We start from the raw sequence: 15,591 nt of genomic DNA, 5'->3' as shown, positions 1-15,591 counted from the left end.
GGTTGCACTCAAAAAAACTTTTCAGAGAAAAGAAAAGAGAAAAAGAAAGAGATGAACTATGGAAACGATTAGCCGAGTTGGAGTTAAATCATAATAAAAAAGTAACGCCCATTGCCAATAGTCCCGCCAATAAAAAGTGATACCACAGCCTAACTGTTGCCCCAACCCACATTTAGCTATGCGTTGGTGAGTAATTGACGCATTCACAGTGTATGGTAACAGCTCGGAACACTCTAAATTATTGTTTGATTAATACTTGTTTTTGTTTACTGTAGTTCTATAATTTTGATAGACATAGTCGAATTAAGTGTAATTTTGTGAAGATATTTTCTTTGTCGCTTAATAAAGATCATTTAGGTGTCTTCTGTAATTTTGTGTGTACCGAGCGGGGCCAGAACTGATGTGGCTAGACAGTTCTCAAAATGCAAGTGTTAGTTTCGTCATATTCAAGGTGTATTTTTTAAATTATTGTGAATGTATACTAACTGCCTGTCTTGTGGTGTTATAATTGCTGTGAAGGACAGGACGATGTTATAAATATGTGCTATAGTATAACTGGTCAACTGTAAATAGCTATGCAACGTGGTTACGGTTTGTGTTTGGACTGCGGTTGATCCACTTCACTTTCATTACATTGCCGACACCTAAGGTGACCGGTCGGAGATATTCTGCAATTATTTTCTAATCGTAATTTATTTTTATGAGTGCCAAAAGGACTTCATCATAAGTCTGACGTGACTAAAGTTACTAAGCTGAATTTTTATGTGAGTAATAATGTGAGGAGTTTTATCTAATTTGATCAGCACTTGTGCAGTGTGAATGAGAAAAAAGCAGGGGTCTTCTTTAGTTTAATTCCGACAATCTATCCTCTCATCCCTTTAACACTTCGATGGATCATATAGAAATTCGGCTAGGAAGAAATGCCCAGTATATTTTGAGTCGATATTTCAGGGAAGAAAAACTGAGAATCTTATAACAAAATTGTGTGAACAATGCATACAGTGTTTTGTTGTTTGAGATGTCACTTTAAGTTCAAATAACAAAAAAGTTTTTATGTCAGTCTGTTGTTTACATGTACAGGGTCTTTCATTAAGGATAAATACTGAGATTCTTCCGTATCTTGGGAACCTAGGTCGAAAAATTTGAGAAAAACAGGTTTGTAAGGTATATAAGCACTACATACGAGCCTCAAACGGTAGATGTGATTAATAATGTTTCTAGATGTGCCATAATTTTCGTTATTTTAATAAGGAAGTCGTTAGTTGAAGAAGAAAAAATGTCTCAATATTTAAATAGAGATGTTATGGTATTTTTCACCAATGTCTTATATTTACAGTTAATTGAACAGGAGGTCACAATGAGCTGGGTTGATTAATATACATTTTTGAACAGACGTGATACATAACGTCTATTGGAATTTTCGTTTAATTTTCTACAAATCATAAAGTGAAATTCAGCATTCTCACCAAGTGCGTTTTGGATTAGAACAGCTCAAAAATAACAACTCGGAAATCTTGTACTACACTGAAGTTACATCTTTAGGAGAGAAGGAACTGAGAAAAGATATGTTTCATCTGTCAGATGATAGTGGCAATTAAGAAGACATGAGAGTGTCCAAATGGAAACAAAGGCTAGAAAACCATTTTTGAAAAGTATCTGATGTGTTAAATGAAAGTTGAAAATCAACGACAAAACTACAAGCATGAACTTATTTCGTAGAATTCAAGAAACTACTACCGTTGTTTGATGTAAACAATATTATACAGGGTTGCCATTAAACATAGAAAGATGAAAATTATGTTTTGAGGTAAAAAAATTGTTTTCAGTGCGACTGCCATCTTGAATTTTTTTAATAATAGCAACATAGGTCAAGTGTACATCATTGGAAAGTAAATTTTTTTCCCCTTACTACCTAAACATGTATGGTGTTAAATTAGAAAAACAGAGAAAAAACTCTCTTAAATGGTTCATGTTTCATAAAATTAAGATTTATTTCTCATGTAATACAATAGTTGTAAGGAAATAAACCATATGTCCCGTGTTTTTGTCACTTATTAAACACATGTTAAATGGTTTTTGTTAATTTTCGACGTTCTATTAATTTAAAGGTATCTAAATTAAACTGCAATACAATAGCAGCCAAGTGTATGGTAAGGTTTTTCTAATTTTTCTGCATTATTTTCTAATGTATCACCATACATGTTTTAAGATGATGTATCACATGATCTATGGTGCCATTTAAAAAAATTCAATATGGCGGCTACACCTCAAAATATGTGAACCGAATTTCATTCTAATTTTCATGTCGTACATCTCAAACGGTTTGAACGTTAGAGCTTTGATTACATCTTTAATAGTGACCCTATTCATTTTATTTTTTCCATTATTGCTATCTTGAGAGCTATAAGAGGATGGTTTAATTAGCAAACAATTTCTATTTTACTTATTTTAAATGGGTACAAAATAGATATTTACATATAAGTCAGGAAAATGATACATTACTGGCGAGGAAATATTGAAATAGAAGGCCCTTTGTACTAAATTTTACCCGAAATCGTATTTTAACAAATTTCAATTTTCGTATAGAACTTTTGATTAATGCTAATCTGTCAATGATGACAGGAGTCATTATAGACATTTAGCAATGTGACAGGTGCGGCAGGTAAAGTGACAAGAGCGGCCGGTAAAGTGACAGACAGCAGGAAAAGTATACTGGCCTGCCTCCGTCATGGAAACTAACACTTTCCTGACATAAAGTAGGCATGAAAATGAAGGTTTCATGATGATTTTGGGTAAAAATATTAAGACTTTTTTAATGAGCCCAAAAAAATTTTTTCCCAACCAGTGGTTCACAAACTGTGGATACCAACAACGAATAACAAAACTCAAGGCGTCTTTCATCGTCTCCAAGATGGAAATGTTGGACTTTTTAAAGTTTAATTTATTGCTTTTTAAAATTGTATGTACTCTTCTTACACTACACTAGTACTTGGTAGCAGCCATTCTAATAGATGGGATTTGCTTCAAAATAGGCCAAAATCTCTATTTCAATATCATTAATTATGTTGTTTTTGTATTAGCACATAATCTAGCTGATACATTCTAACTGCGGCAAAGGTATTTTTTCTTGCTGAAATGTACCACTTCAACTTTTTCATCACGAGTAAAATTATGCACTTTTCTATGAAATTGAACTTATTCAGTAATCACACAATAATAATTCACTAATAGTACCTTGCAGTTGTAAACAACATAAATAGTGCTCTTGTTTCGATTACAGCACTAGTAAAATCTGAATCCATATTCTTGTTTCGTCCATGGCACACTTATTTTAGCTATAATAAAATAAATCTAAACAGGCATTTTTCTCATAAAAATTGTTATCTCACTGAATTCAGAATAAAATTCTTTATCAAATAAGGAAATAACAAAAATATAGTTCCATTTAAAGGAACAAAGTTGGTATCCACAGTTTGTAAACCACTGGTTGAAAAAATTTTTTTTCCTGCTCATTAAAATAGTTTTGCAAAATGCTAATTTAACCAACCTCTCAGCTCTTGTATAGTTCTCGAGATAGGAGTCAGTTCAGGCAGTCATGTCATGACTATGACTAATTTTCTTTTGTCACTAATTGGTTTTGAAGGACTAAATTTATGACAGTAATAAAATACCATGAAAATCATGCATACCATGCTATTTCCGATCAGTACTTTTGGGCTGTATTGGTACAGGTGATAGGTCATTTTATGTTAAGTCAATCTCAGATTTAAATTAAATACTAGGCTTGTACATTGTATAAAAGGTATAAAAAAGATTGGATAGTTTGCTCTCTTGAAAAATTTTTTTAATAGCATGTCATTTCTCTGTTTTTTAGTGGATTACATAAGGAACATTTTTCTTTGTAAGATGAACAGATATACTGAAATTAAAAAAAAAACCTCGAAATTGTTTTCTTTATCAAAACCTATTTTGTCTATGAATGAGTTAACAAATGCAATATAACCAATTAGATTTTCGTCGCAAGCCTTTGTGTGATCTCTTAACAAAACAGGTGCAGCATGTTTGTGTTAATTGTAGTAGAAATTGAACAGAATTATTATATTAATATTTTGATTATCTGTTTCACACCTACGAAATGTAGTGTTGACGATAAGTTCTCCTTCATACAGCTATAATAGGTACACCTCATTGCGCTAGAAATGGGTACATATATAAAACGAATCCCAGTAACTAGACAACTCTACAGTGTACCTGCTCCAAGATACGGAACTGTGTTATCCTTAATGGAAACTACTCTGTATTTATTTTCACAAAAATGTGACTGATCAATGGAGGTTTTTGAGAGTCATTTGTTTGTTCTTCATTGGGTATTTGAATACTTGTGCCTGTTTCTTCTAGTATAGAGAATGTGGCCATATGATCCGTGTCTGCCATGTTTTTTCCAAATTTGTCATTGAGCTGATTGGTTTATCCGAATTTGTAGATTTTACCATGGTCACAATATTATTCCCACAATTGTTTCTAGGAAGTTTACTCTTCACCTTGGTTTTCCGGTTAATTTTTACCAATCCAGTGTATTGGTTAAAACATGGCGCATCTACCGACTACCAATAGAAAGTAACATCTTTATAGAGTCACTTCTTCACATTATAGATACCACCATGCACAACACAATTAACTTTCAAACGCATAGTTTGCCAAATGTGTTATGGTGAAATAGATTGGAGCAGTTTTATACACAAAAAAAAATGAAACTCCTTGCGTAATTCCTCACATATTTGAACGAGTACGACTTAAAATTGTTAATAGATAAAATATCTTTTCTATTTTATTTATTAGACTGTAAACTACATAATATAAGAATTCACCGAGCACAAATATTGCTTATTCTACGGACCTAAGTGCATATAATATTAGTTCAAAACGATAGATGTAATAATTATACGGAATTTGTTAACGCACGGCCTGATCTTTGCTGGTTATTATTAGGTTTGTTATTAAATTGGCGAAACCATCACAATTTTTTGACTGATTTCACTTTGTCCGCGTCTTTAGTGTAAGTAAAATTCCAATCTCATTTCAAACGCAATTTTAACCACAGTAATTTTATATGTGCTCTGCATAAGTTCGTATGGCTGGTCGGATGAGTGAAAGATTATATGTAATGTTATTGTACAGATTAGGGCTGTATAATTTGTAAAAATGTGTTTGCGACCAATTGTGGAATGCGACCAATATCTTTTAGGATTGAATTTTTGTTTAAAGATCGTTTATTTGTATTTCAGAATGACATTGTGTAAGTGTAGTCGACATTTTTTTATGCAGATACCGCACCTAGAAGCATTTTTAACGAATTAAAATTTTTTATTCGCTGGATTGTTGACAAACCAAAAATTTGAGTCATATGTTTTATTTAACAAACACGAGTATGACTATTTATATATAAGGATCATCAGTATAAAATATGTATAGTAGTGTATTAAAATTGTACAATTTATACAGCCGTAGAAATTTTTCTATACAATGGTGCCACTTCACTACCGAAACTTTTTTAGAAGCACTGTTATGTTCACCTTAGATGCTTTATATATAAAAGTATATATAAGGTAATAAGATAATAGCAAATTGTGTTTTAGGTAGTTAAATTATAAATGACTTAACATTACGTTAAGTTTTGCATGACAGCTCAATTTCTAGTTATGATCTGATCATGTTGTATATTCATGGAACTTGTTTGCTTTCACTATTTTTATGCGGTTGATTATGATTACTTAAAAAAAGAGAAAATTATGCTGACGAACAATCACTACTTGTCCTTAAATAAACATTTCAGTTTTTGAAACAAAAAGTATTAATTGTCCAGTTTATTATTAATTTAATATGATATCGGAGGTGGGTTTGCTTCTTAAAAGGTACTTATCAGGGAATCATATTAAGTAAGAATTTAAGTAGTGCCTAATAATAAATAACGTGACTCAGGTGTGCTTGTGCATCCAAATATAATTTTTAATTGAAAGTAATTTGTAAAATTTCGTCCAACGAACGATAATAAATGTGAGTTTCCAAAATTTAGAAAGTTTCTATTTTTTTGTAAACTGGATAATGTTAATAAGTCGTTTTTATTATGTAAAGTGAAGCTCGAAAATTATAATAATTGATTGACGTTTCAATATTTATTAATATCTAGAAATTTGTGATGTGGTGTGATATTCATAAGATATGTATTGGTTAAGGGAGACGAGTGAACCGAAAGTAATTTAGTTCCATGAATGTCATGCTGAAAATTTGCATAACCATTGCTACTGTATGAAAAGATAGGGCCACTATAAATGCCCTTCCCTCATTAGGCATAAAGTAATGTAATATATCTAAATCACTATAAAACTTGTAGATATATGAAAAATATATTGTTAAATTTCTTTCGATATTTTCATTTCGCATACCTCAACCTATATATTATTATCCTCGGGGGGATTTCCTATCATGTCACAGTACAGCGACCTTAAGATCTATTGTAATATCTAGAATCCTTCTGGGTGCAGTGTCTTACAGCATTCTCAGGTGCATCTTCATTTACTCAAGGAAGTTGTCCATTGACCTGCTGTATATCTCGCAGTAACACAGTTAGTATATATAGGAGTTTTTTCTGTGCCCTCCTACCCGCTACAAAGTAGGTCTACTTCTAGGCCCATTTTGTGGAGTATGTTCGGCGCGGTTTTTAAAAAAATTTTAAAATTAAAATCATTTGTTTTATATTGGAGGAACCGCGCCGAACTACAGGATTGAAGACACAAGCCTTTTTTACCATTTCATTACCCTTAATATGGCAGTATGCCCAGGCACTAATATTTGAGAAGCTGTCGAGTGCACTGCAGCACTAATCCATACTTCACTTCATGTGTTCCTAGATCGTTTAATGCAGATGTTTTACTATAAAGATTTTCAGCAGAGACTGAGTAATAGTGTGTATCACTCTGCTCATCCCTTGTTGGTATACCAGATTCATGCAATCGTAGTTTATATGGCTTTTGTAATTGTGCCCTTTAGCTGTGTTTATTAGTTACATTTTACAAATTCCTGAAAATTAACTTTTTGGTGCGTAAGAAAACGCATGTTGTCCAAGGCAAGAAAATGCACTTCAGAATAGTGAATAGTGTAAAGTTCATCACGAAGTGTCTTTGCCTTATTTTGTAATAGCATCTTTTGGGGTGGTAACATTGTAAATGCAAAATGTTTAAAAATGATACTACTACATGAAATATAGAAGTGGCAATAGCACTCTCCTCTCAGTATTAAGCAGTAGACCAGTCCCAGTCTATTGAAAAGTCCCTGACCCTAACGCAATGTAGCAGAAGTAAATACTCACTTCAGAAAGTTACACTACAGAATTTGCAACTTATCTACTTCCACTACTAGATAGTAGCAAAGATCTGTAGTATGATCTTTGATAGTAGGTAACATATGGAAACTACAAACCACATTTGTAATGCAAATTAATAAGTTTTAAAATTGGTTTAAAAAACTTTATTTCAATACAAAGAATGAATTAAAACAATTTATGGAGTGGCATTTTTCTTTGCCCTGGCTTCTCGCAGACCCTTCCTGTATGCCCCCCGTTTCAACTGTTGCTTTGTGTTAAGATTGTGTTTTTTGGCAAATTTCAAATTCTTCAAGAATTTAGCACAAACCTACGATTTTGCTTGTTAATAAAGATGATTATTCCAAACTATAAACTTACGCCTAACGTCGACTCCTGTCTGAAACGTTTTGGTCGTTTGATCCCATTACGGTGATCCTTACGGTCTGTAGAACATTGTATTTTAAAAATATTTTACTAGAAATTTTAAGGCACTTACTTTGGTTATGATTTGTGTGATTCTTTGACTTGGCCATCCTTCAACCTATGAAAATGTTAGGTTAGTGTTATTTACTACCCAAGATTGTAATTATGGAATTAAATACAAAGGCGGAATACGAATACGATAAAAAATTAAGAGAATTTATGTTAAAGAAGACCAAAGATATTTATTTCAACGATTTTAATTTTATACTTACACAACACGTGGTACAATTTTAGATATTTATAACACTAGGGAATTTCGATGTTCGAATTTTTTCGGTTGGTCAAAATGAATAACTGACTAACCATAGAGTAAATTTGCTCTTAAAATCAGTACAGAGTATTCCATAAATAAAAGATTCAAATCATACAGTGCGTATCCATAGACATATTTCATACGTCTATGTGTATATCAATCAAATGGAATAAATATTTATTAACCTCATGTCACAGACGTATAAATTTCATATAAAGTATACGATCCTTGCAGTTTGAAGAATTTGTTTAATAATTGTGCACAGTACAAGAACACAGTACAAATCATACGTGGAATATATTTTGTAGCAGTTCCACGCTGAATTCATATACAAGAAATAGTGCAGCGTTCACAGGAAATGCACGTAAGGTTGTTACCCAGAATCCTTTCATAAATATCTTTAGTCCCTTTCTGCGGCTCAATTTAATCGCACAGTCAATCATCCCTGTATATTGGGGGTTCAGTGGATTGTCGGTTTGCAGTCTTGTTTTTATAACATCAAAGGGCACTAATAGGGACCAAGAGGCCGAACCTGGAGATAATAATTTTCTAAATGTAGGAGGAGGTATCAAAATATTATCATAGTACTTACGCACCTGCCATACCTCCTGCAGTAATTAATTCTGTTAAAGCATGCTCTCTATTGCGCGGTCTTAGTGATTCATAAACAACCAGGTAAATTGAACTAGAAGCGCCATCACTGCAATATACATTGACTTGTGTTTTTATTGTAATTGTAATGACTATTTTTTAATGGGCCAAGTTTACCCGCTTCATATCACACTTTGGACTGGACTCTGGCCGTCTTATTGCTGAGAATTACTTTATTAGACATACATATAGGTACTTATATGTTTAGAGAGCTATATTTTTCATACTTAACAACAAGATACATAACGGCGTCAGGGTTGCGTACAAAGAATAGAACGGAAGATTCACGACAAAAATGGGGGCTTTTAGGTACAGAGAGCGATTAGGTATATAAATATTTGGTGATCCTAATTTACGTGAACTAGCCGGTATGTATAATTAAAGTTATGTAATTACCGCCAAAACGTTGGGATAAATCCTCGGTAAAATCCTAATAGTCCTCCTCTACGGTATATACCTCTAATTGCTTGAATTGCAGTTTTATACTGCGGTCCGCCATTTTTCAATGATCGTGAATTTCCGGTTTGCAACAAGGTTTTAACAAATTCAATTGGAGAGGTCACAATAACTTGTACCGTTCCGGCAAGCAACCCTTTGGAGTAGATCAAAAATATACATTTATCAAAACCCTTTCGCGGTTAATATAATAAGACAGTAAATGTCTACCTGCAAGAGCTACGTTCATCCTCCATTTGGTATCATTGAAATCTACTCGACCAGAACCGTTTTTTTGTACCACTTTCAGACTTTCGCCATACGCAAAGAAAAATACCGCATTTGCCGGCCCAACAGTGAAATACTGCACAAAAAATCCTTTATAACATCCTCTTATTCCTTCGTGCTGGTAGATTTCTTTTATAGTAGTCGATAACGAATGTCCGGTTGATTGCTGGCGAGTTTTTAATGTGTCCATGGGATGACCTATTATTAATCCAGCTATCCCTATAGAATAAAAGTCCGAGTAAGATAAAAGGATTGTGACTTGTGTGAGCCCAAAATGTGGATAGACTCGAATGCAAGGTTTAATAAAATAAATAACCGTTAGACGAATTTGAATTTTAGTATCAAATAAAAAGCCCTGTAATTTTATTGTTGAAATCAAGGATTTAATAGTTAATTGTTGAGAGTCTTCATGACTGAAATTTCGTGAGCGTACGTGGTAACGTGGTTAATGAGGAAAAAAATAAAATGTAAGACGATCGTCGCCATGACTACCAAAGCATACTTTTGATGTTGGGCAACGCCACCAGGTACATGTTACGCCAATGGTGTGTAACACCTGTGTGCTCCAACTCTGCGCGTGCGCGTTACCCAGATATTATGCAGACAAAGGATATTTTTGCGGTTATGATAAATATTTTTATAAACAATGTGCGTCAATAAAATTTTTCATCGTGATCGTAAGACCTTACAATTACATTAGAGACTTTTTTACAAAATGTAACATTAGGTTGACTTACCTCCCAACCATCCTGCAATGAAGTTAATCCAGTCTATCATAAATATTCGACTTGTAATTTAAGAGATCTTGGAATAGTTTGCCAAAATTAAAACATCTTCTTTTTAGTTCATTTTGTACTGGAATTTTTGTGACATTTAATGACAGACAATGCTGTCAAGAAAGAATAAAGAATTAAGAACGATAAAAGAAGGAGTCGTCGGCAAGTATGTTAAAAAAGATACACCGCCTGAAATGCCGAGTAATACCAAGTGGTAATTGGCCGAGTTTTATATTAACAATTTCAGTTATTAATGTATGGACGACGGAACCAAAGCGTAAAGTATCTAACCAAAGCAGAACATCACTATCCTCGAATGTACCCTCAATTTCCAATAATGCAATTTCCCAACCCAGTACGACCATACAAAAATTTGGCAATCAGAAAACGATGATTAGTGATGTAGGTTTAGGTGCGCATGAAGGTAAATACACACCCAGTTCGTCCGTACCAGATCTAGCAACAAGGTGATTTAAGGAAGTGGTAGGAGAAAAGTGCTATCTTTACATGTTTTAGGTTTGCTAATCTTTCAGTAGGAATTGCTAATGAAAGTAATTCTTCTGTGCCAAGTCAACCTGTTTCAACAAATGTGATTTACAGTGCCTCAGATTCTCAACACACATACGCAAATCAATTTCTAAACTCGTCATATAATTTCGATCAATCTGCGGTAGGTATGTTTAAAATTAGGAAAAAATTATTTGTTGTTCCCAAATTATTATTTGGGTTTAGTTGTAGATTAGGTATCGACTACTAAATTATATAAAAATATTTAAGTGAGGTTAAGAAGTTTCCATTGTACAGGGTGGTTCAAATTAGTGGCTCCACATTGGTATCTCCGTAACAGTGAGAGATACAGGGTCGATTATTCAAATGGGGGCACAAAGTTGACCCTTTTTGTCAGTAAAAAACGCATTTGAAATTTTTCAAAAATCCTTCAAAACAACTGAAATGTCACCAAAAAACTGAAAAAGTCATTCAAATTTGGTTTTCATTTTCTAGCTTAAACAGTCCTTTTTTTCGATGAATCTGAATCTGTTATCAGAATTTTTATTATGGACACCATATTGGATTTTTTCGGAATGAGATAAAAGATAAAAAAATCACTTTCGGCTCTGCCGATCAGGTGTAAATAGTTTTCTTTAACCGCATTAACATACAAAAGTGCCTGCCGTTTTGTTCAATATGGCGAAATTGGCCGAGATATTTATGAGTTACATCAACCCTTAAAGTTTGGTCAAAATCGGTTCATAATTACAAAAGTCAGAGTGTTTCTTGTAAGTGATATATACCGGGTGAATATTTCAAAACGGAACATAAGCAATTAACTTGGGAAAAACGTTTTTTGCAGATCATTGCTCTCCTTATTAATTTAGAGGGATCATAATGACACCAATCAAAAGATGATTTTTTCTCATCTAATGATGTACAAATTAGTTCATTTTCAGTTGTATCTCTCATCAGTTGCATATATACTACGTGTATATACAATGGTATAACCCAATAAAGCAGCAAAGGCCTGTCAGAGGACTAGAAAAACTACTTATGTTGGTACCAAATTTTCTCTTCTCAGTCGTCCCTGCAGTGCCCAATTGTCCGGTTCCATGGTGTATTGTGTCTACCTTGAGAACCTTAAGGAGTTCATTATAGTGTTTTTAGTATGTATTCTTTAATTCTCTACATACTTGACGTTGCCCTTTTGGACACAGTTCAGATAGTAGCTTACGAAATGTAAGAACAGGAACTATCCAACATAGTTTGATTCACTTTACTCTTACTTTGAATATTGTATTTACTTAGCCCTTCTTTTGTAGAATAATGCGAACTATGTAGAAATAGATCAAATTTACCCGTTGCCTTCATCAGACACTTCAAACTCGGAAACAAATTATAATCACAGCAGTTCACCCATTTATCAAAATACAATTGAAACAGCAAACGTCCGAAGGGGAATCGATACCTCACCAATTTACAGTAATGTAAATGCAGAAAGGTATCGACCACAATCCCATGGGATGACGTACAGTGAGTCTGTCGCGATACGACAGAGTATTGAGGCATCTGATACTGGTCAAGGTGAGATTTACAAATTGTATTGTTAAAGACACTTTTTGTTTAGGACAATCGGAAGAATTACCTTTACCTTTAGGATGGTCTGTTGATTATACGTTACGAGGCCGAAAGTATTATATAGACCACAATACGAAAACAACACACTGGTCGCATCCTCTAGAACAAGAGGGTTTGCCGACTGGCTGGCAATGTATTCACTCTCCTCACTATGGGGTTTACTACGTTAAGTGAGTATGATTGAGAAAGAGCACAACACAATGACCACTTTTCTTTTTTACTTTGTGACCAAGTCGACAAAAATATGCAAATGAAATTTCCATTTGTTTCTTGAATTTGGTTTCTCCATCTTGCTCTTGATAAGAACCTTTGTCTCATGGATAAGGTAAATAAAACAACATTTATTTATTAACAAGAAGGTTATTTTCTTAAATACCTGGCTGCAAGAAAATACACGTTAGTAAAGGAGTAGAGTGAGGCATACTCAAAGATGACTGGAAATGAACATTTAATACTTCTCCATTCATTCATACCATTGAAAGTAGTACTAGAATTGCGCTATTGCTATAAGAATTAAAGGATACTGTGTATAAAAAAAAATTGGTGATAGAGAGGGACAAACCAACAATTTTTTTCCTATATTTGGAATTTCCATGTTTTAACCAAATACACAGGATTGCTAGAAATCTACCAATTCGATTAAACCAATCAATGATAAATTTGAAAAAAAAATGACAGACTAGAACACTCTTTTTATACGGTCCCTGTGAACAAATTTATAGTGACTGTATAAAGGCAGTGTCGTCATAATGCTACATATCGGTCATGTTTTTTCCAATTTATCAGTGAGCTGATTGGTATTTGGCCAAAACATGGTGGATATCCTAACTACCAATAGAAAATAACACAACCGTATGACCACACTCATTCTATAGGTCACTGTAAACATATGTAAAGTCACTAAATATAGAAAGTACCGCAATCCATTAGGCTCGTGTGTTAGAGAGAGAACGCATGATTTTTGCCCAAAAATGGCGGAAATTACCAGATTCTAGTAACTTTAATGTTACGGATTGTTCCACCTGTTTGGAGATATCTGTATATATTTTTATAAAACATGACAGTACTATGAAGTTAGGTTATAAAATATGACAGCTATTCAGATTTTATTTGTCAATTTTTTTTAAGTTGGCAGCAAATTTGCCCAAAAATGGCGGATGATTGCGGTACTTTCTATATCTAGTGACTTTAAACATATGTACTCTACAACGCCCCCTAGCTCAAAATTCAGTGAACTAGCCTACTATATGCATATGTGGTCATTGTGGATTTAGAGATGTTCACGAATAATGTGAAATGTAATTATGTTGCAGTCACATTACTAGACAAGTTCAGTATGAACATCCTTGTCTGGTGCCATGTTATAATTATCAGCCCGAAATTCGATACCTGAACCCTCCACGCCACATACACTATCAACCGCATAGTGTCCTTGTACCTGCTAGCCCGTATTTATTAGAGGAAATACCCCATTGGCTTACAGTGTATTTCAAAGGTAAGAAAGTGAGACAGTATTTTAGTACAAGATCCGACATAAGGTCAACCTTCACTCATCTGTTTATCAAGTGAAATACATTTTTTAGCAATCTTAATATGTAAACAAACACCGAGACAAACACATTGCGAATGGGTTGCCTAAAAAAAATTAAGTCAAGGTTACCATTATTTTTCATTAATGTGGTTAATATTTGTCTGCTTCTATCACATGGTGAGAGCCTACACCACGAGCAGCTGGTACACTGCGCCATTCTCTTTCACACGGAACAATATACATGTTTCTTTCTTGTGCGCTACTTACAATTGTGACAACTGTTCTGTGTGAAAGAGACGAACGCGGTGTACGTATTCCTGCACACTCTCTACATGTGATAGAAACAGACAGACATATTAATTACATTAATTTGTAATTAAGGGTAGTCTTGACTTAATTTTTTTAGGCAACTCATTTGCAATGTGTTTACATATCAAGATTGTTAAAAAACGTACCTACTTCACTGAGTAAACAGATGGGCGAAGTTTGAAGGATGTGGGATCTTCACTATTTCAAGCAAAACAAAACTTGCGACTTTATCCAGTTGGTCATATGCACTTCTTTGCATTTGAAAGAAAAATATTTTTAGCGACTGCTGATTTAGACTACAAATTGCGCTGGGATATGTTTCGTGTAAACGAATTGGACTGCTACAATGCAATGCTTACTAGACTATACAAGCAAGAGCTGGAAAAAATCGTAATGCGTTACGAATCTTATAGGTATGTGTAAATAAGCAAATACTGACTGTTAATACATGTTCATTGTAGAGCTGCTTTACTAGTTGAAATGGAGAAGTTCCGCGAAAATCAAAGTAACACTAGAGCTGTGACTGGGAAATAATAACGTTCCTATTATTGTTGAAATATTTATTTTTACCTTATAGATTAATTATTTGCACTCTACGCTGAAGTACCAAATCATAAAATGTTTGACTATTTATGCCCAAAATCCTCTACTTTTCCGCTTCATCTTCTGCTGGGAATTCATTGTGAATTTCATATCTTGAAAGATTTGATCCAGAGATCTTGTATACTGTTGCATCTTTTATTTTTAAGGTTTGTGTCCATTGTCGTGCTGTAAATACGTTGAAATATAAATGCTTTATTTTTTGAAATGGAAGTTAATTACTACACAACTTCTACACAAACGGCTTTATGTAACAGATCAAAATTTTTCATGGAGATAGTACTTTCAATAACACACCATCGGCGTGAATTCTTTTACCAGATTGTGTAAATTAATTAAGCAATTACCTGGTGATGATTCCAATGTCGCCGGAGATTTAAAACGTTTCGCCCAATCCTGGTTTCCAGTATAACAACTGTAAGCTACAAATCCGAACGCATTCCATGCTATTATCGCGTACAAGTAAGACAGTCGACGCTTCCATAAATCAGCAGTCCCTTCCGGAATTGGTTTTGTGTGTCTTTTAATTAATCTTGTTAACCAGTGAAATTGGAACAATGCCATTTTTTCTTTTATACAGATAAAAATATAAACATTTTTGAAGGATCACATGGTTATGTCACAAAAGATTGTGGTGCTACTCACTCACCATGGGACATGGAGGGAAGTGTCTCTGCTAACGGTACAAATCTACTACACTCGGTGTTATACAGTGCGATATTAAATAAATGCCATTTATTATCTGCGTAATTGAGGTTACAAATATATTGAGTTA

The 15,591-nt window shown here is 33.8% G+C and overlaps 4 protein-coding genes across 7 annotated transcripts in view; 2 read left to right on the top strand and 2 right to left on the bottom strand.

Moving 5' to 3' along the window:
- LOC116159550 (serine/threonine-protein phosphatase 2A 56 kDa regulatory subunit epsilon isoform) overlaps window positions 1-6,419 on the top strand; it is a 41,146-nt gene extending 34,727 nt beyond the window's left edge. Inside the window, exons 6-7 of one of the 2 annotated variants that reach the window (XM_031472556.1) lie at window positions 26-186; window positions 5,286-6,419. In XM_031472556.1, coding sequence (XP_031328416.1) covers window positions 26-140 — 115 coding nt within the window. In that variant the 3' untranslated portion in view covers window positions 141-186; window positions 5,286-6,419. Of the gene's footprint in view, window positions 1-25 lie in introns of both variants that reach the window. The other variant, XM_031472555.1, reaches the window with a different exon arrangement.
- A 1,913-nt stretch (window positions 6,420-8,332) lies between these two features.
- On the bottom strand, window positions 8,333-10,345 carry LOC116182396 (solute carrier family 25 member 45-like). Of its 2 annotated transcripts, none has more exons than XM_031502934.1 (5): window positions 10,208-10,345; window positions 9,414-9,689; window positions 9,144-9,339; window positions 8,693-8,796; window positions 8,333-8,628 (listed from the first exon to the last, which is right to left on the bottom strand). In XM_031502934.1, the coding sequence occupies exons 1-5, from the start codon at window positions 10,245-10,247 to the stop codon at window positions 8,381-8,383; spliced, it is 864 nt and encodes a 287-aa protein (XP_031358794.1). In that variant the 5' UTR covers window positions 10,248-10,345; the 3' UTR covers window positions 8,333-8,380. The 2 variants fall into 2 exon arrangements, with proteins under 2 accessions (XP_031358794.1, XP_031358798.1); XM_031502938.1 differs by having other exon boundaries at window positions 8,446-8,628; window positions 8,689-8,796.
- LOC116182382 (protein salvador homolog 1) lies at window positions 10,055-14,827 on the top strand. 2 transcript variants are annotated; one of them, XM_031502927.1, is made up of 10 exons: window positions 10,055-10,147; window positions 10,198-10,260; window positions 10,315-10,447; window positions 10,494-10,713; window positions 10,763-10,916; window positions 12,061-12,322; window positions 12,366-12,546; window positions 13,690-13,871; window positions 14,497-14,629; window positions 14,678-14,827. In XM_031502927.1, exons 3-10 carry the CDS (start codon window positions 10,357-10,359, stop codon window positions 14,748-14,750), a joined length of 1,296 nt encoding a protein of 431 aa, XP_031358787.1. In that variant the 5' UTR covers window positions 10,055-10,147; window positions 10,198-10,260; window positions 10,315-10,356; the 3' UTR covers window positions 14,751-14,827. The 2 variants fall into 2 exon arrangements, with proteins under 2 accessions (XP_031358787.1, XP_031358779.1); XM_031502919.1 differs by having other exon boundaries at window positions 10,097-10,260.
- LOC116182411 lies at window positions 14,762-15,475 on the bottom strand. Its single transcript, XM_031502948.1, has 2 exons — window positions 15,164-15,475; window positions 14,762-14,984 (listed from the first exon to the last, which is right to left on the bottom strand). Exons 1-2 carry the CDS (start codon window positions 15,378-15,380, stop codon window positions 14,863-14,865), a joined length of 339 nt encoding a protein of 112 aa, XP_031358808.1. The 5' UTR covers window positions 15,381-15,475; the 3' UTR covers window positions 14,762-14,862.
- Window positions 15,476-15,591: the final 116 nt, after the last annotated feature.

The sequence above is a fragment of the Photinus pyralis genome, unplaced genomic scaffold (genome assembly GCF_008802855.1).
Source record: "Photinus pyralis isolate 1611_PpyrPB1 unplaced genomic scaffold, Ppyr1.3 Ppyr1.4_LG1, whole genome shotgun sequence".
Lineage (NCBI taxonomy): Eukaryota > Metazoa > Arthropoda > Insecta > Coleoptera > Lampyridae > Photinus > Photinus pyralis.
The sequence above is the reverse complement of the archived record's forward strand: the minus strand, read 5'-3'. Positions and strand labels throughout refer to the sequence as shown.